The sequence below is a fragment of the Anomaloglossus baeobatrachus genome, chromosome 1 (genome assembly GCF_048569485.1).
Source record: "Anomaloglossus baeobatrachus isolate aAnoBae1 chromosome 1, aAnoBae1.hap1, whole genome shotgun sequence".
NCBI lineage: Eukaryota > Metazoa > Chordata > Amphibia > Anura > Aromobatidae > Anomaloglossus > Anomaloglossus baeobatrachus.
Window position 1 is genome coordinate 725,729,061 of NC_134353.1, and position 19,986 is coordinate 725,749,046.

Genomic DNA, 19,986 nt, shown 5'->3' on the forward strand with positions numbered 1-19,986 from the left:
ATGTGACACTTTCTTGTCTCACACTGGTAACACCCCTTTTATTTAAAATAAGCTCTGAAGGCGGAGTTATCTTCCAGGCAGCTTCCGCACCGTAACCTGGAACAGCTCATTTACATAAAATGATAAAAGATGATACAGTGAAGGAAATATTGATTTGATCCCTTGCTGATTTTGTAAGTTTCCCCACTGACAAAGACATGAACAGTCTATAATTTTAAGGGTAGGTTAATTTTAACAGTGAGAGATAAAATATCAAAGACAAAATCCAGAATATTACATTGTATAACTTATTAAAATGTATTTTCATTTTGCAGAGAGAAATAAGTATTTGATCCCTCTGGCAAACAAGACTTCATTTTTGGTGGCAAAACCCTTGTTGGCAAGCACAGCAGTCAGACGCTTTTTGTAGTTGATGATGAGGTTTGCGCACATGTCAGGAGGAATTTTGATCCACTCCTCATTGCAGATCATCTCTAAATCATTAAGATTTTTAGGCTGTCGCTTGGCAACTCAGAGCTTCATCTCCCTACACAAGATTTCTATGCGATTAAGGTCTTGAGACTGGCTAGGCCACTACTTGACCTTAATGTGCTTCTTTTTGAGCCACTCCTTTGTTGCCTTGGCTGTTTGTTTCGGGTCATTGTTGTACTGTAAGACCCAGCCACAACCCATTTTTAATGTCCTGGCGGAGGGAAGGAGGTTGTCACTCAGGATTCTACGGTACATGGCTCCATCCATTGTCCCATTGATGCGGTGAAGTATTCCTGTGCCCTTAGCAGAGAAACACCCCCAAAACATAATGTTTCCACCTCCATGCTTGACAGTGGGGATGGTGTTCTTTTGGTCATAATTGGTATTTCTCTTCCTCCAAACACAGCGAGTTGAGTTAATGCCAGAGAGCTCAATTTTTGTCTCATCTGACCACAGCACCTTCCCCCAATCACTCTCAGAATCATCCAGGCGTTCATTGGCAAACTTCAAAGGGCCTGCAGATCTGCCTTCTTGAGCAGTGGGACTTTGCGGGCACTGCAGGATTTTAATCCATTTTAACATAATGTGTTACCAATAGTTTTCTTGGTGACAATGGTCCCAGCTGCCTTGAGATCATAACAAGTTCCCCCTGTTTAGTTTTAGGCTAATCTTTCACCTTTCCTATGATTCTGGATACCCCACAAGGTGGGGTTTTGCATGGACCCCCCAGATTGATGTCGATTGACAGTCATTTTGTATTTCTTCCATTTTCTTACTATTGCACCAACAGCTGTCTTCTTATCATGCAGCATCTTACTTAGGGTTTTGTAGCCTATTCAACCTTGTGTAGGTCTATGATCTTGTCCCTGACATCCTTAGGCCCGTTTCACACACCCGGCATTTCACCGGATTGCCGGATCCGGCACACTCCAGTACAGTGTAATACAGTACAATGGCATCGCGGCAAGCTCCGGTCATAATCTGTCATGTGACTGAAGTATGGGACCGGAGCTTGCCGTGATGCCATTGTACTGTATTAAGACTGTACTGGAGTGTGCCCGGCCGGCAATCCGGCAAAATGCTGGATGTGTTTAACGGGCCTTAGAAAGCTCTTTGGTGTTGCCCATGTTGTAGAGGTTTATTTCTGACTAATTGAGTGTGCGGACAGGAGTCTTTTTTACAGGTGACAATTTAAGATAGCTGTCTTTAATGCAGGTAATGAGTTGATTAGGAGCATCTAACTGGTCTCTAGGAGTTAGAAATCTTAATGGTTGGTAGGGGATCAAATACGTCTTTCATACTGCAAAATGCAAATACATTTTTAGAATTTATACAATGTGATTTTCTGGATTTTATTTTTGATATTCTATCTCTCACTGTTAAAATTAACCTACCCTTAAAATTTTAGACTGTTCCTGTGTTTGTCATTGGGCAAACTTACAAAATCAGTGAGGGATAAAATAATTATCTCCTTCATTGTATTTCCACAACAAGGAAATAATATGAGATATAAAGGTATGGATTTTTTAAGCATTCTATAACCTTTACATATTAACAGTGTTAAAAGGTCAAAGTGGTGACAGATTCCCTTTTAGTACAGAAAATGGTAATAATCTTGGCTGAAACAACTCAGACAAAAGCAATGACTTTAAGTTTTTCTATAACTTCTATAATCCTGTCATGCGAAACTATACTTTAAACCTAAAATTCTTATCCTGCTTATAAGGGTATGTGCAAACGTTGAGCATTTGATTGCAGAAATTTCTGCACCGTTTCTACATTTCTTGGCAGGAAAAGTGCATAGCAAAAACGAGCGTGCATTTTTCAATTGAATTCAGCAGGTGAAAATACAGGCAAAAATGCTGAAAGAATTGAAATGATGCAGATTATATTTTCCACACCAAATCTGCAAGAAGAAAATAATGTGTGTACTGCACTTCAGGATTTTCATAGATTTTGCTGAATCAGGATTTGCTTGCAGTTTTGTGACCGAACTGCACTTAAAACCCATAAAAAAATGATAAAAATGCAGTGTGAACACAGGCCAACACTAAAAATAACAGTAAATACCTATGTACATGAATGGCTGCCCATCGAGTGGATATAGGTCTTTATCATCAAGGAGTGATGTTTCCAGTGAAAAGTACCTTTTTAACACCGCATACAATGATGCATTCCACAAAGGATACCTTGTACATTTCAGAATTGTATCAAAGCTATGGACCATACAGATCCATAATGCAGCATACTGGTGATGAAAAGAGGGAAACCGTTAAAGTAAATGATATATTTCTAAATTCCACAATTTTCTATTATGCTTACTGTAAGCCAGGCAATTCAATGGGTTATATGTTACTGCATATCAGTTTATTTCTCTTTCAGTTCAACATTTGTCTGCTGTCCTTTACATTACTAAGTTTAACATATTGTGTTTATGCCTTGCAATGGTGACAATACTTTTGCACTTGTTTTCTTTTTTCTTTTATTTTAATGCCATTCTGTTGATATATCAGAAATCCACGTTTTAAACCTATTTTTTTTTTTACATTACTTTTGTTTGTGTCATCACTGCTTTATTTTCTGTTTTGTCCTGGCTCATCTACTTTGGAACAGAAGAAGAGTGTGCATTTCACACCTTAATGAGGCAGTATAGCCTTCACGTAAGTGAACAACTGAAGATACCAGTGGTTTTCACACTGTCACAATTCAGAAAACGTTCTTTCAAACTAAAGAACAATGATGGTAAACCATGTTTTAATATATGAGAGCATTTTGCAACATGAACACAAAGTTTTTATATCTTGAACAGAAATCCAGCCGTTGTTGAGCTATATGGCTGCTGAACACATAAAATGTATTCTAACATTCACCGACACATGGAGAATAGCCGGTCATTTAACCTGTGCTTGACAGAACTATGTTTCAAAGTGCATGTGCTGTTTTTTTTGCCTCCCCTGATTAGACATATTCCGTTTTACCTCCTATCCAACCCAAAATGTTTATTTTTTTTGTACAGAGCAAATAAAAATGAGAATGGAATTTCCACCTGCTAAAAATCTAGCCTTATACGTTCTGTCAAGGTACATAAAAACTTGTTACTTCAACTTGTGATGTTACAAACCTCTCATATATGATAGCTTCACATTCTTTTAATATGAGACATGAGGTGTATGTTTCAAAGACATTATAGAAAATTGAATATGTTTTTCACTAAAAACTAGAAAATTTATCATTATGCCTCTAAATTAAAACTTAAAACCCCCAATCGTAGTATCTTAAAATTGAAGATTTATTAATTATGTTAGATAGAAACATACAGCTCAGCTATAGAATATATTACGCCCACAAAAACTATGGTATCTTCAGGTGTATAAACATGGGATGTTTGACTTTTTCCTAAGTTTTAGACGACCTTGATTTCGAATAAGAATCAGACTGGAGCCTGCATAACCAAACACACAAGCAGCCTGCAACTAGGAACCAGTATTTAACTAATGCAACTTTGTGCCACCAAGTTACTTTGGTTTGTAGAACACCACCACTCCAGTAAAAAGTAACCGTCTTTTTAACTTTTATTTAAAAAAAAACAATAGTACACACGAAAATAAGAAACTTTGTAATAAGTTAGGTCAAGGAATATTTGGAAAATAATTGTTCGTGATTTGGGTTCTGTATGCCACTATGTTTTTTATTTATTATGAAACAACTGATATGCCATTGAAGTGTAGACTTTCAAGTATAATCTAGAAGGTTGAAGAAAATGATATGAAATGTTTACTAATTGCAACCATTTTTCTACAATATCTTCTCATTTCAGGGGCTCAAAAGTAATTGGACAAATTAACTTTAACATAAATAAAATGTATATTTTTAATGTTTTGTAGAGAATCCTCCACAGGTAATGACTGCCTGACATCCGGAAGCCATGGACGATATGGGTTTCCTCCTTTGTGATGCTTTGCCAGGCCTTTACTGCAGGCTTAAATGCTTGTTTGTAGGTCTTTCTGCCATAGGTTTTGTCTTAAGCATGTGAAATCCAGCTCAATGGGGTTTAGATATGTTGATTGACTTGACCATTGCAGAATATTCCACTTCTTTGCCTTAAAAAACTCCTGGGTTGCTTTTGTAGTATATTTTTGGTCATTGTCCATCTATACTGTGAAGCAACCTGCATTTGCTTGAATCTGAGCAGAAAGTATAGCCCTGTACACTTCAAAATTTATCCGGGTGCTTCTGTCTTCAGTCACATCATCAATAAACGCTAATGACTCAGTGCAATTGGAGCCAAGCATGTCGGGCCATCACACTGCCTCCACCATGTTTCACATAAGATATGGTATGCTTTGGATCATGAGCCATTTCAAGCCTTCTCCATGCTTTCTTTTCAACATCATTCTGGTACAGGTGGATCTTAGTTTCTTCTGTCCACCGAATCCTTAAACAAGAACGGCGTCTTTAGATTTATTTTTTTAACAAAGTCTAATCTGGCCTTTCTATTTGTACAGCTGATTAATGGTTTGAACTTTGTTGTGATCCTTCCATATTTGCTTTTCATAGAATCATAGAATATTAGAGTTGGAATGGACTTCCTGGGTCATCTAGTCCATCTAGCCCCCTGCTCAAAGCAGGATTCACTAAATCATCCCAGACAAATGTCCATCCAACCTCTTTTTAAAGACTTCCATTGAAGGAGAATTCACAACCTCTCGTGGCAGCCTGTTCCACTCGTTGATCACCCTCACTGTCAAAAAGTTTTTTCTAATATCTAATCTGTGTCTCCTCCCCATCGGTTTCATCCTATTGCTTCTAGTTTTTCTTTTTGAAAATGAGAATAAACCTGATCCCTCTACAGTGTGACAGCCTTTAAGATATTTGTAGACATCTATTAGGTCTCCTCTCAGTCTTCTCTTTTGCAAGCTAAACAATCCTGAATCCTGTAACTGTTCCTCATAGGACATGGTTTGCAGACCAGTCACCATTCTGGTCACTCTTCTCTGAACTTGCTCCAGTTTGTTGATGTCTTTTTTAAAATGTGGTGCCCATAACTGGACACAATATTCCAGGTGAGGTCTGATCAAAGAGTAAAGGGGAATAATGACTTCACGTGATCTAGACTGTATGCTTCTGTTAATACATCCTAGAATGGGGTTTGCCTTTTTTGCTGCTGCATCACACTGTTGACTCATGTTCAGTCTATGATCTATTAGTATACCTAAGGGGCACTTTGCACACTGCGACATCGCAGGTGCGATGTCGGTGGGGTCAAATTGAAAATGACGCACTTCCGGCATCGCATGCGACATCGCAGTGTGTAAAGGCTGGATGATACGATTAACGAGCGCAAAAGCGTCGTAATCGTATCATCGGTGCAGCGTCGGCGTACTCCATGATTACGCTGACGCGACGGTCCGATGTTGTTCCTCGCTCCTGCGGCAGCACACATCGCTGTGTGTGAAGTCGCAGGAGCGAGGAACGTCTCCTACCGGCCTCACTGCGGCTTCCGTAGGATATGCGGAAGGAAGGAGGTGGGCAGGATGTTTACATCCTGCTCATCTCCGCCCCTCCGCTCTGATTGGCCGCCTGCCGTGTGACGTCGCAGTGACGCCGCACGACCCGCCCCCTTAACAAGGAGGCGGGTCGCCGGCCACAGGGACGTCGCACGGCAGGTGAGTGTGTGTGTGAAGCTGGCGTAGCGATAACTTTCGCTACGCCAGCTATCACCACATATCGCTGCTGCGACGGGGGCGGGCACTATCGCACTCGGCATCGCAGCATCGGCCTGCGATGTCGCAGTGTGCAAAGTGCCCCTTAGTCTTTTTCACACATGCTGTTGCTCTTTTCATTATTCTTGCCACGATGTATGACTTTGCATTTCTCCATGTTAAAAACAATTCTATTAGTTTCTGCCCACTGTTCCAGCTTGTTTAGATCTTGTTGAATCCTCTCTCTCTTCTCTAGTATTAGCTATTCCTCCTAGCTTTGTGTCAGCAAATTTAATCAGTTTACCCTTAATTCCTTCATCTAAATCATTGATAAAGATGTTGAACAACACGGGGCTCAGGACAGAGCCCTGTGGTACCCCACTTGAGACAGTCTTCCAACTGGATGTGCAGCCATTTATGACCACTCTTTGACTCCGATCACTAAGCCAGTTACGAATCCATCGAACAGTTGCCTTGTCCATTCCACACTTGGTCATTTTTTCAATAAGAATTGTATGAGATACTTTGTCAAATACTTTGCTGAAGTCAAGATATACTATATCTACTACATTTCCCTGATCAACCCAGTCAATGATTTTGTCATAGAAGGAAATTAAGTTAGTCTGCCATGACTTATTAGTTACAAACCCATGCTGGCTCTGGTTAATCACTTCATTATCATCCAGGTATTTGCATAAATGTTGTTTGATAATTTGTTCAAAGATCTTTCCTGGTATGAAAGTCAGGCTCACAGGCCTATAGTTCCCTGGGTCCACCTTCTTCCCATTTTTGAAGATAGGGACATTTGCTCTTCTCCAGTCTTCTGGAACTTCTCCTGTTCTCCAAGAATTTTCAAAAATTATGAAGAGTGGTTCTAATATTTCCTCTGATATCTCCTTCAGTACTCTGGGGTGTAATTCATCTGGACCTGGGGACTTGAATTCATTAATGTTAGCTAAGTATTCCTTCACAATCTCTTTGTTTAATGATGGTCTGGATTCTTCCAATCATACAATAGAACGGTGAAGATCAGTTAATTTTACATTACTTTTTCAGAGACAACAGATGCAAAATAAGAATTTAAAAGTTCAGCCTTCTCAACATCATTTTTTACAACGTCACCATTTTCATCCTGTAAAATTCCTATAACATCTTTGACTTTTTTGTTATTTTTGACATAATTCCAAAATCCTTTTTTTATTGCTTTTGACATCTCTTGCAAGCCTTATTTCATTATTAGCTTTGGCGAATATGATGTGTGCCCTGCAGGTTTTGCAGACAGTGTTATATTCTTCTTTTAGATATGCCTCCCTCTTTCCATTTTATAAACATTTCTTTCTTCATTTTTAGAATGTGTTTAAGTTCTGTGCTCATCATCCCGATTTCCTTAAATGTTTCTTATTCTTCCCTCTTTTAGACCTCTTTCACATGTACGTGCCTCCGGTACGTGTTTGGCAGTTTTCTCACGTACCGGAGACACGTACACACGTAGACCTAGGTATTCCTATGGTTTTGGACACGGAATGTGTGTCCGTTCTGTACTTACGTGTGTCCGTGTGTTTCTCACGCCGACATGTCAGTTTTCTCTCCAGCATCACGGGTGTCACACGGAACGCAAACGTGTCACACGTAATGCCAACGGACCACACGGATGTGTTCCGTGTGACACGCACCGGAGAGAAAAGACATGTGTCTGTGAGAAAAAAAACCTTTACTCACCTTCTCCTGCCCTCCTGTCTCTGCCGCTGCTGTCACTTGCTTCCGACTGCCGCTCATTATGCTAATTGAATATTCACTTCGCTGCGGCCGGAAGCAGCAGCAGCGGGGAGTCGGCAGGACCGGAGACCGAAGTTCAGCACCACGGACAGCGACGCCAGGGATAGGTGAGCAGAAAGTTCCGTTCTCCGTGTGTTATCATGGATAACACATGGAGAACACACGTGTGCCATAAACACGGCTCACGGAGGGCAAAACGCACCTCTGACACGTCCGTGAAAAACGTGCGTGGTTTTTCACGGACATGTGAGAGAGGCCTTAGGGATTGTTATCAATTGCGCTTTGAGAATTTCATTTTTCAAGATGTCCCATCTTTCCTGGAGATTTCTGTCCTTAAGGACATAAGGCCATTGAAGCCTGCTATCCTCTTTCTGAGTCCCTTAAAATCTGCCTTTCTGAAACCCAGCCTTGAAGTCTGAGTTTTCACCGGTCTTCCTCCTCTAGTTATCCAAAACTCTATGATAGCATGGTCACTGCTTCCCAGGGTCCCAGCCACCCATACCTCCTCAACCATTTCCTCCCTGTTTGTAAGGATTAGATCCAAGGTAGAAGATCTCCTTGTTTTCTCCTCTACCTTTTGGAAGATAAAGTTGTCAGCAAGAGAGGATAAGAATTTGTTGGAACTGTTACTTTTGCCTGAGAGAGATTCCCAACAAATGTCTGGATAGTTGAAATCTCCCATGATCACAATATGTTTTTGAGAAGTTGGTCATCTGATGTATAAAGAGTTTATCCTTATCCTCCGCTTGTTGAGGCGGCCTGTGGTACACGCCTACAATGGTTTTCTTTCCCTTTTTTTCTCCTTGTATTCTTACCCAAACAACTTCCACAGAACTCCCAGTCTCTGAAGCTTCAATCTCTGTGGAGATATATGATTTTATAACATACCATGCACCACCTCCTCCTCGTTTATTATGTTTGTTTCTTGCAAATAAGTTGTATCCTTCTAGCCTTGTATTCCAGTCATGTGTATCATTCCAAGTTTCAGTGATGCCAATGACATCATATTTCTTTTCCTGAGTTAGTAACTCCAATTCTCCTTGCTTGTTGCACATGCTCTGTGCATTTGTATAAAAACATTTTAATTTGTGATTGTTTTTACATTCCCCCATATTTTCTTTCTGATTTTTTTTGTCTTAGTTCTTCCTTTCCATTTCTAACAACAGAGTTTTCAATAGTATTTGTCACTTGTATGGCTTTCCCTGGACTTTTTCTTCCCTTCCCATGCTTTTCTAGTTTAAAGCTTTCTTGATGAGCGTAGCAAGGCTATTTCCGAATGTATTTTCCAGTCTTGGTAAGGTGCAGCCCATCTTTAGCAAGTAGTCCATCATACAGGTAATTCACTCCGTGATCCAGAAATCTGAATCTTTGTTGACGGCACCATTGACGTAGCCAGTTGTTCACCTGTAGAATCTTGTTCCACCTCCTTGTTCCATGACCATCCACTGGGAGGATGGATGAGAAGACCACCTGCGCTCCCAGTTCTTTCACTTTCTTGCCTAAGTCTTCAAAATCACTGCAGATGGTTTCCAGCTCCTTTCTTGCAGTGTCATTTGTCCCCACTTGTATTAGCAAGAATGGGTAGTCATCTGTTGGTCTGAAGAGTCCCGATATCCTGTCAGATACATCTTTGATTTTTGCACCTGGAAGACAGCACATTTCTCTTGAGGTTATATCTAGTCTACAGATGGTGGCCCCTGTTCCTTTCAACAGTGAATCCCCCATGACCATCACTCTCTGTTTCTTCTTCTCCTCAACAAAGTTTTTCTTTCTCCATCCAAGAGGACTCTGAGTGCTTTCAAGGATGTTCTTCATGAGCAAACTCTTCTCTTGATGTGTTGGATCATCGTTCTCATCCGTGAGTGCCTGTTACTGGTTCCTGAGAGGTATGGGTAATGACTGTCTCCCTATCCTCCTGCTTCTCTGGGTCACATGCTTCCATTCCTTTGGTTCTTCAGGTGCACTACAAATGTCTTGTTTCTGCTCTGTCTAAGAACTCCTCACCTTCCTTTATAGTTTTCAATGTAGCTATTCTCTCTTCTAGACTTTGTAGCTTCTCCTTCAACAGGGACACAAGCTTACATTTCTGGCAGGTAACGTTTGGCTGCTCCACTGGTAAGTCTTTATGAAATCTCTTTATGGTACACTTAGATACTGAAACACCTACCTCCTGGAGAGTGTTCTTCACTTGGGTGGATGTTGTGAAGGGGTTTTTCCTTCACCATGAAAGGATTCTGGGATCATCCACCCCTGTTGTGTTATGTGGATGTCCAGGCCTTTTTGATTTCCCAAGTTCACCATTGTGCGTTTTTGGTTTTTTTTTGCAGACTATACCAAACCGTTGATTTGGACACTCCTAGCATTTCTGCTATCTCTCTGGTGGATTTCTTTGTTTTCAGCCTAATGATGGTCTGTTTCTCTTTCATGGAGAGCTCCTTTGACCACATTTTGTGGCTTAACAGCAACATCTTCCAAATGCCACACCTGGAATCAGCGCTAGATCTTTTACCTGCTTAATTGATGGTGGTTTAACGAGGAAATGGCCCATGAAGCCCATTAAAGAGCTTTAGAAATAATTCTCCAATTACTTTTGGTACAATTACTTGAAAAAGAGGCAGCTACATATTAAAAAGTTGTAATTCATAAACCCTTACTTCAATTAGGATGTGAATACAATCAAATTAAAGAGTTTGTAACTTAAGCCCATATTGATTATATAAGTATCTTATATATCTTTTGTTAAACAGCTAAAATGCGAAAACTCACTGCCTAAACCTTTCTGGACCTAACTGTATATCTTATCAGAGAAATCTGCTTCTTTCTCCTCCAGGAATGATCATTTTTAAAATTCTCCATTTCCAGGTGTAATCTGTTTTTAGTGAAGACAGACTATTACATTACTGAGACAGAAAATGACAGCTGATATCTATAAAATGTAGAAGGAAGGAGCTCTGGTCCTAGGTTCTCTCTCCCCTCGACACAGAATGTTATCAGTAGCAAATGTACTTTCCTATTTCAATAATGTAACATTCTAGCTTCACTAGATATAGATTTAACCCTTGAATTGAGAATGTTGAAAAGGAATGATCAGTCCAGGAGGAGAAAGGAACATCTTTCTCTAATGCAATACAGTACTCAGCATAAATAAGTGCACCCCAACACATTTGACAGAAAACCTTTTGTTTCCTTTCAGAATTGTGATTTTCTATGTGTAAAAAATACTAAAATATGGGCCATTGATTACAAAAAAGATTTGTTATTGTGCACACCCAAAAAAGTAATTTTACTAACAAATTAATTCAAGACCATATTACACAAATAAGTACACCACAAAGAAAATCTTAGGGGCAAAGCTAAAGTTTAGATTTAAGTTTCTTAATAACAGGAATTCAGCCACAAGTAAATCTACTTATTCATTAAAATTGTGTGCAGCACGTAGTTGACTATAAAAGAACATTGCTTAACAAAGAAAACCTCTTACCATTTATTTGGTACTTAAATTTTGACAATGGCACTACAAGGAAGAGAAATTCTACGAAGCCTGAGAAAGAAAATATTTTTTTTATACATTACAGGTGAAGGCTGCAAGATCAACAAAGCTACACTTATCAATCAGAATACTGTAACAAAATTTAACAGAGATGTCCAGGCTAACAAATGGAAATTAGCATCTAAACAGGAGCATTGAAGAATATTATCATGCAAGTTCACTGCAGTTACAGTGGCATGCAAACGTTGCGGCACCACTGGTCAAAATTACTGTTATTTTGAACAGTTAAGCAAGTTGATGATGAAATGATCGGTATAAGGCATAATGTTAAAGATGACACATTTCCCTTGTATTAAAGGCAAAGAAATTTTTTTTTTTTTTTTCATCTCTTACATTTTAAAAATTAGAAAAAGGAAAATCAGTTGATCAAAAGTTTGGGATAAGTGTGCTAAGATAACTTTGACCAAAGTTTCAGACCTTAATTAGCTTGTTAATGTAACGGCTTGTTCACAATCATCATTAGGAAAGGCCAGGTGATACAAATATTACAGCTTTATAAAAACCCTGCCTCCTCTAGCCCTGTGCCAAAAATCATCAGCCATGGGATCATCTAAGCAGCTGCTAGCACCCTGAAAATGTAAATGTTGGAGGCACCCAAAGCAGGAAAATGCTATAAAAGGATAGCTTTCAATTTTCCCTTTCCTTAGTTCGAAATGTAATTAAGAACTGGCAGTTAGCAGGAACAGTGGAGATCAAGATAATGTTTGGAAGACCAAGGAGAATTTCTGTGAAAGCTGCTCGTAGGATTACTACAGAGCCAAATCAGAACCCCTGCTTGACTGCAAAAGACATTCAGGAAGATTTAGCAGACTCTGGAGTTGTGGTACATTGTTATATTGTTGAGAGACACCTGCACAAATATGGCCTTCATGGAAGAGTCATCAAAATAGAACATCTCCTGTATCATCACCATAAAATTCAGCGTCAGAAGTATACAAAAGAACATCTAAACATCTTGCAAACTATTAAGCATGGGGGTGGATCAATCATGTATTGCAACCAATGTATCTGGGGAAATTTCAAGGTTAGAAGTAAGAATGGATTCAATGAAATTTCATAAATTCTTGACGCAGACATAGCACTATCTGTAAAAAAGCTTAAGTTGAAAAGAGGTCTTCTACAAATGGATAACAATCCTTAACCTGTCAAAATCCACAATAGACTACCTTAAGATACAAGCTGAAGTTTCTACAATGGCCTTCACAGTCCCCTGATCTGAACACCATTGAAAAGCTGTGGCTCAAAAGAGCAGTGCATGCGAGATAACCCAGTAATCTCACAGAACTGGCAAACTTTCCGAAGGAAGAGTTCATGAAAATCCCTTAAACAAAAATTGAAAGACCCTTGGCTGGCTACAAAAAGCATTTACAAGCTGTGATACTTGCCAAAGTGGGTGCTATTAGGTACTAACCATGCAGAGTGCCCACACTTTTTCATCGGTTCATTGTCCTTTTTGTTAATTTTAAAATGTAAAAGATGAAAATATATTATTTTGGTCTTAAATGCAAAGGAAATGTGTCATCTTTGACTTTATGGTGTTTAGCGATCAGTTCATCTACAACTTGCTTGACTATTCACAATAACTGTAATATTGACCAGGGGTGCCAAACGTTTGCATGCCACTGTAGTTAAAGAAGTTGAAATGCAAACAAGGAGGTTTTTTTTCATGACACAATACAGCATACACTGCATAGGAATGGCATGCATGGTTTACCTTCATGATGAAAGCCTCTCTGAAAACCCATGCACAAAAAAAGCCTAGATTTGCCATGGCTTAAGCTGAAAATATGAAGACTACTGGGACTCTATACTCTAGAGTGATGAGACCAAGATAAATGTTTTTGGAACTGATGGCTTCAAAACTGTATAGTGTCGCAAAGTTGAGTACAAAGAAAACTGCATGGTGAAATATGGTGGTGACAGTGTTCTTATGTGAGGCTGCATGAATGCTGCTGTAGTAAGGGAGCTACATTTGATTCATGATTTAATGAATAACAGATGTACTGCACTATATTCAAAGAGAAGATGGTCCCATGATTCCGTGCCCGTGGTAAACGCGCACATTTCCAACATAATAACGATACAAAACACCAGAGTTGCATTTCTGAAGAACACAGTGAAAATGATTAGTGGCCAATTATGTCACCTGATCTGAACCCAACAAAGCATCTATGGGGAATTCTAAAGAGATAAGTCAAGTACCACTCTCCATCCAGCCTCTAAAATAAGGTCATTCTTGAAAAAGATGTTGCAAGTTGTCATCAACTTGTTCACTCCATGCCTACTAAACTTAATGCTATCCTTAAAAATAATGGAGATCATACAAAATACTATGTAGTAGTTTTTGGTGTGTTTATTTTAGCATCAACTAATTTGATTAAAACTGAAGATTTTCTAAAGAAAGTTACAGTATATTAACCTTACTTTCATGTTATAGGTTAAAAAAATGTTCTATGAAACGCAAGTCTTCTCAAAACTTTGGAAATTGTGTTCAATGAGATTTTGATTAAAATCTTAATGTTCAAAGGGGGTGTACTCATTTATGCTGAGCATTACATATTACATAGTTGGGTATTTTCATGTGTACTAATGATTTATTAAATAAAAATGTAAATAATGATTAGTCCTTAAGTAATGCCTTAAAGGGACTTTCAGTAGGATAAACCCCTCTAAGCCATAAATATGGGCATGCAGGCCATAGAAAGTCGAAGAAAAGGATTCCTTGTTATCTGTGATGCAATATCTTATTCCAGAAAGCCATGTTTTTCTTATATGTAAATAAGTTGAGAATCTGACTCTCAAGAGCTTATTTTAATTGAAAGGGGGCATTTACATGTGTAAACCAATGACTTAGGGGTACTTCTCACATAGCGATATCGCTAGCGAGATCGCTGCTGAGTCACGGTTTTTGTGACGCACCAGTGACCTCATTAGCGATCTCGCTGTGTGTGACACTGAGCAGCGATCTGGCCCCTGCTGTGAGATCGCTGCTCATTACACACAGTGCTGGTTCATTTTTTTGGACGTTGCTCTCCCGCTGTGAAGCACACATCGCTCTGTTTGACAGCGAAAGAGCAACGATCTGAATGTGCAGGGAGCCGGCGTCTGGCAGCCTGCGGTAAGCTGTAACCAAGGTAAATATTGGGTAACCAAGCAAACTCCTTTGCTTGGTTACCCGATATTTACCTTGGTTACCAGCGTACGCAGCTCTAAAGCTGTCAGTGCCGGCTCCCTGCACAAGTAGCCGGAGTACACATCGGTTAAATAAGCAAAACGGTTTGCTTATTAACCCGATGTGTACTCTAGCTAGGAGTGCGGGGAGCCAGCGCTAAGCAGTGTGCGCTGGTAACCAAGATTAATATCGGGTAACTAAGCGCTTGGTTACCCGATATTTACCTTAGTTACCAAGCGCAGCATCGCTTCCACACATCGCTGCTGGCTGGTCACTGGTGAGATCTGCCTGATTGACAGCTCACCAGCGACCATGTAGCGGCGCACCAGCGATCCTGACCAGATCAGATCGCTGGTGGGATCGCTGGAGCGTCGCTAAAGTGTGACGGTACCCTTACACTTTGCTCTCTAACAATGTGCAGCCGAATTGAACTTTATCTCATTATAAACATTTGCAGTAGCACTCCTCCTCTCTTAGGGTACCGTCACACTAAATGACGTACCAGCGATTCCGACCATGATACGACCTGGTCAGGATCGCTGGTAAGTCGCTGGGAGGTCGCTGGTGAGATGTCACAGTCAGACCTTACCAACGACTCAGCAACGATAGAGGTCACAGTAGCGACCTGTATAACAATCTCGGCAGCCATTGGGACCCTGTCACACAGCGTCAAACACAGCAATGCGTCCTGCCCTGCAGGAGTTTGACGACCAAAAAATGAACCAGAACAGTGTGTAACAATCAGCGATTTCACAGCAGGGGCCAGGTTGCTGTTTAGTGTCACACACAGCGAGATCGCTGATGAGGTTACTGGTATGTCCCAAAATTTGTGACTCAGCAGCGATCTTGCTAGCGATCTCACTATGTGAGAAGTACCCCTTAAGGTACCGTCACACTAAGCAACATCGCTAGCAACATCGCTGCTGAAACACAACTTGCTAGCGATGTTGCTGTGTGTGACATCCAGCAACAACCTGGCCCCTGCTGTGAGGTCGTTGGTTGTTGCTGAAGGTCCTGGACCATTTTTTAGTTGTTGCTCTCCCACTGTGAAGCACACATCTCTGTGTGTGACAGCGACAGAGCAACAACTAAATGTGCAGGAAGCAGGGAGCCGGCTTCTGCGGACGCTGGTAACCAATGTAAATATCGGGTAACCAAGAAGCCCTTTCCTTGGTTACCCGATATTTACCTTCATTACCAGCGTCCGCCGCTTTCACGCTGTCAGTGCCGACTCCCTGCTCCCATAGCCAGACTACACATCGGGTAATTAACCCGATGTGTACTCTGGCTAGGACTGCAGGGAGCCAGCGCTAAGCGGTGTGCGCTGGTAACCAAGGTAAATATCGGGTTGGTTACCGAATATTTACCTTAGTTACCAAGCGCAGCATCGCTTCCACGCGTCGCTGCTGGCTGGGGGCTGGTCACTGGTGAGATCTGCCTGTTTGACAGCTCACCAGGAACCCGTGTAGCGACGCTCCAGCGATCCCTGCCAGGTCAGGTTGCTGATGGGATCGCTGGAGCGTCGCTTAGTGTGACATCTCACCAGCGACCTCCTAGCAACTTACCAGCGATCCCTATCAGGTTGTATCGTTGTTGGGATCGCTGGTAAGTTGTTTAGTGTGACTGGGCCTTTAGTGCTGCAGCTCTGCCTGATTTATTACCAAACTGTACAGCAGAGTTGAACCTTATCTGACTGCAAACACATTTGGAGTGATTTGAATTCTGCTAAACTGAGTTATCTCTGCTGTACTGTTAGTTCTGATCTCACTGTTGATTAGAGGAGAAAAGTGAGATTCTCAGGGAGATCAGTGTCCGGCCCGTAGCCTGGAACAGCTCATTTACATAAAAGGAAAATGTGGATTCCTCTAAAACAAGTCATCAGATCATTGATATGAAGGTATCATTTTATTCAGCTTCCTATGACCTGCATGTTCATATAGACTGCTTAGGAGGGTTGATCATACTGACCGATTCCTTTTAAGTAATATTGTATCCACATTTATTCAATAGCCAGTGAATAACCCTGCAGTTTGTGCTAGAGGTGCAATGTTTTGGGGACAAAAAAAAAATAAAAAAACGTAAATCTGGCATGTAGTAGAGAAGAGCTGGGAAAAGAACTATAGCTTTTCCAGTCCTGTCCATGAACGGAGACAGAAAAAGGGCTTTAAACAGTGGCCCCACCATGCCCTCACTCCCTTCCTGATGTCACTGCTATCCACTTCCTCAGGATGTAGACAGTGGTGAATACATTGGTGAAGGACAGAGCCGGCAACTCCTTTTTCCACCAGTGTGTGTGAGACAGCAAACATGATGACATCATTACATCACGTCTACAGTACGGAGTCAGTGCGCCAGAGAAACAGGAGCGAGGGGAATGTGTGTTGTTTTTTTTTCTTGTGTATGGGATGTTTCCATGTTTATAGAAAGGCTATATGGGGGCTCATACCGTATATAGCAGGCTATTTAGGGCTCATACCATATGTAGGGCACATACAGTATATTAGGGATGTCAGCATACTTAATTCTGCCCAATATGAAGTGATAATGTTAATGTCAAATTATTATACCTTAATATTAATATTGAGCAGAATTAATTTTAGCTTATTGGTTTAGAACTCCACACAAGTCTGTCATGTGGCCCCTCTGGAAAATAAATTGCCAACCCCTGTAGTAGACGGATAAATATTAGAATTTTCTTTCATGATCTATTCACCACAGCATAGGATGCACAGAAGCCTTCATTGGTTCACCACAGGGGCACCAAGTACAAAAAATAGTTTAATACTGTTTACCCACTACATGACTGACGAAGGGCTTGTATCCATAACATGCTTCTTTAACACAATCTGTGGTGTCATTCTGACTGTGAAATTGTATAAATGTGATTAAAACATCATTTAAATTACAAAAGGTGTGTCTGCAGGAGTGCTGTTATACAAACCAATGTGACATGCTGAACTGTTGGGGAAGTAGTGGTCACCTTTCCTTGAACACGCACCCAGAAATTCATATCACAACTTAGAATTGTGCTGCCTAATACATATGAAAAATTAAAGGGAATGTATCACTAAATTTTCTTTGTCAACTAATATAAACCAAGTATTTTTTTCTAATTTGTTTATATCATCTGATTAAGGCAGTCATCTAGCTGCTGTTATTAGCATATAGAGATTTTCTTTACAACAGCTTCATAAAATAGGAAAAAGTCTGGAGACCGACTTTTCTTAGAGTGTTCTAATAGAAAACGCTGTACAGGGACTGAGCTTTGACCATGACATATTGTGAATGGTGAGATACTGTTGTATATATCTAGGTATTACCTAATTTTAATGCTGCCTGTGATAATAGTGTGACTACTGAAAAGACATCCTTACAGAACACAAAGTATCAGACTATGATTAGGCAAGACTATAAAAAGAAATGCAAGATTTCACATTTTTTATTACAGTAACAAGGAAATCGTAAAGTTCTTGATAAAAAAAAAAAAGTATAACAAAACTTAATTTACACATTTGGTCTGTTTCTCATGACACATTCCCTTTAAACAGTCGAAGACTAGATATGAAAATTGGCATTGGTTATGAAGCAAGGGCTCGAATCTAATTCTGATTCTAATTAAGGCTCAAGTAAAATTAGCTGTGTGACAACCCTTTCAATTACTTATTGGATTATTGAATTAAAAACTGTCTTTTTGTCAAAGGAATGCAAGTGCAGGTTCTACACGGGATCTGCATCTCAGCACTTCATCACCTTAAGGTACACATTCCCAACACATGTTTTTAACCTGTGTAAAATCTTAGGAATCAACATTAACAGTTTCTAGATCAAAGGTAGGGAGCGTAAACATAATATGACACTGTTTGCATAGCTGAATAACGTTTGGACATTTATATTACAGGCTCCATCCGAGAATACAGGTACACCCAGAAGAGCACCTTCACCAACAGTTCATCTTCATTCTGTGTCACCACCATCCTCCATGGGTTCAGGTAGCCCAATGCGAAGCAGAGATCGCACTTCAAAGAAGAAAAAAGGTCTGCTATCCAAAGGAAAGAAGTTATTAAAAAAGCTCGGGGCTGTAAAATAAGTTACCTCTGACAAACATTCAACATCATCAAAATTTATCATGTAAGGTATATTAAGGCCTTGACATTTAAAGGGCATACGGTCTTAAACAAAAAAAGTAACTATTTTACCTGATTACAAAAACACTTCAGAGATGGCTGAATATGTGATAAAGAACCCACAAGGTTACCAATCTGGCCCAATATTCAAGCTCCTTAGTTATTTGCAGCCTTGATGTTTTTGCCTTACTTGATGCACAATGATTTGTAATGTTCAATAGGTGTACAGAATATATTCTTTGTAGTTTTTGTGTGCATCTTGTTGTATTCTATTTGTATCATTGTGATTACAAAAATCATTAAGAGAATAAAATCAAACAGGAAATTCAGAATGCTAAATATTCCAGTAAATGTATGTCAGCCCCCTCTTCTGTTGTTATACACAACCTGCGACTAGTGTCATTTACAGCCAAGTAAATCTCTCAAGGTCAGTCCAATCAGCCAGATATAATACTACACTTAATTTCAGATTGGCATCCTCAAATGTACCATTATTGCAAAAATCCATGTTACTATTTTGTAAGTACAGTCCATTTGTAGGTTCTTTGTACTATTTATACATGATTTTCAGACTGCCTTTTTTTTGTAAAATGAAGGTTTACAATTAAACACTCCCCTCATTGTGTCTTCAAAGTGTACATAAACTGTAAAATAATGTGCTAGAATGAAATTCAAGACTTATTGGCGGAAAAGTGGTTAAAGTGTTGTGTGGGTGTGTGCATGTGTACATTTGATGTGTAAATTATTTTATATAAATAAATTTGATATTTTGTACAAGGTGTGTGATTACTTATCTATTAAGCAGCTGGAAGCGCCAATTCTATCTTGACATCCTTTTGCTGCTGTTGGGTAACCACCCTAATTCCCAGCAGTATATACAGGACTGACTCTGTGTAATGCAGTCTTAGGCATTAATCAAATGGAGATTTATAATTTGTGTAGAGTATGCTTAATGATAAACCTTGGGCGTTATGGACTCACCATATTATGGCTTTATGCAACCTCTGGCACCTGTACCTCTCTATTCCTATAATTTCATAGGCAGTTCTTCAGTCTGTTGGATTCTCTACTAATTTAGTGTAGTATCTACATACATAATTGCCAGTTGCAGATGTAACCGTATTCCACAATGCACTGCAGTACTGTCAGTTGCGCAGCCGCAATTCGCGCCCACATCATAGCCATGGTAAA

The 19,986-nt window shown here is 39.9% G+C and overlaps 1 protein-coding gene across 21 annotated transcripts in view; it reads left to right on the top strand.

Annotated features, from left to right (window-relative positions):
- Positions 1 to 19,572, top strand: part of RIMBP2 (RIMS binding protein 2) — an 877,394-nt gene extending 857,822 nt beyond the window's left edge. For 18 of the 21 annotated variants that reach the window (XM_075322225.1, XM_075322272.1, XM_075322209.1 and 15 more), the window contains one exon: positions 18,570 to 19,572. In XM_075322225.1, the coding sequence (XP_075178340.1) occupies positions 18,570 to 18,758 (189 nt within the window). In that variant the 3' untranslated portion in view covers positions 18,759 to 19,572. Of the gene's footprint in view, positions 1 to 3,084; positions 3,132 to 18,371; positions 18,428 to 18,569 lie in introns of all 21 variants that reach the window. The other 3 variants (XR_012725119.1, XR_012725121.1, XM_075322285.1) reach the window with 3 other exon arrangements.
- The last annotated feature ends 414 nt before the right edge of the window (positions 19,573 to 19,986 follow it).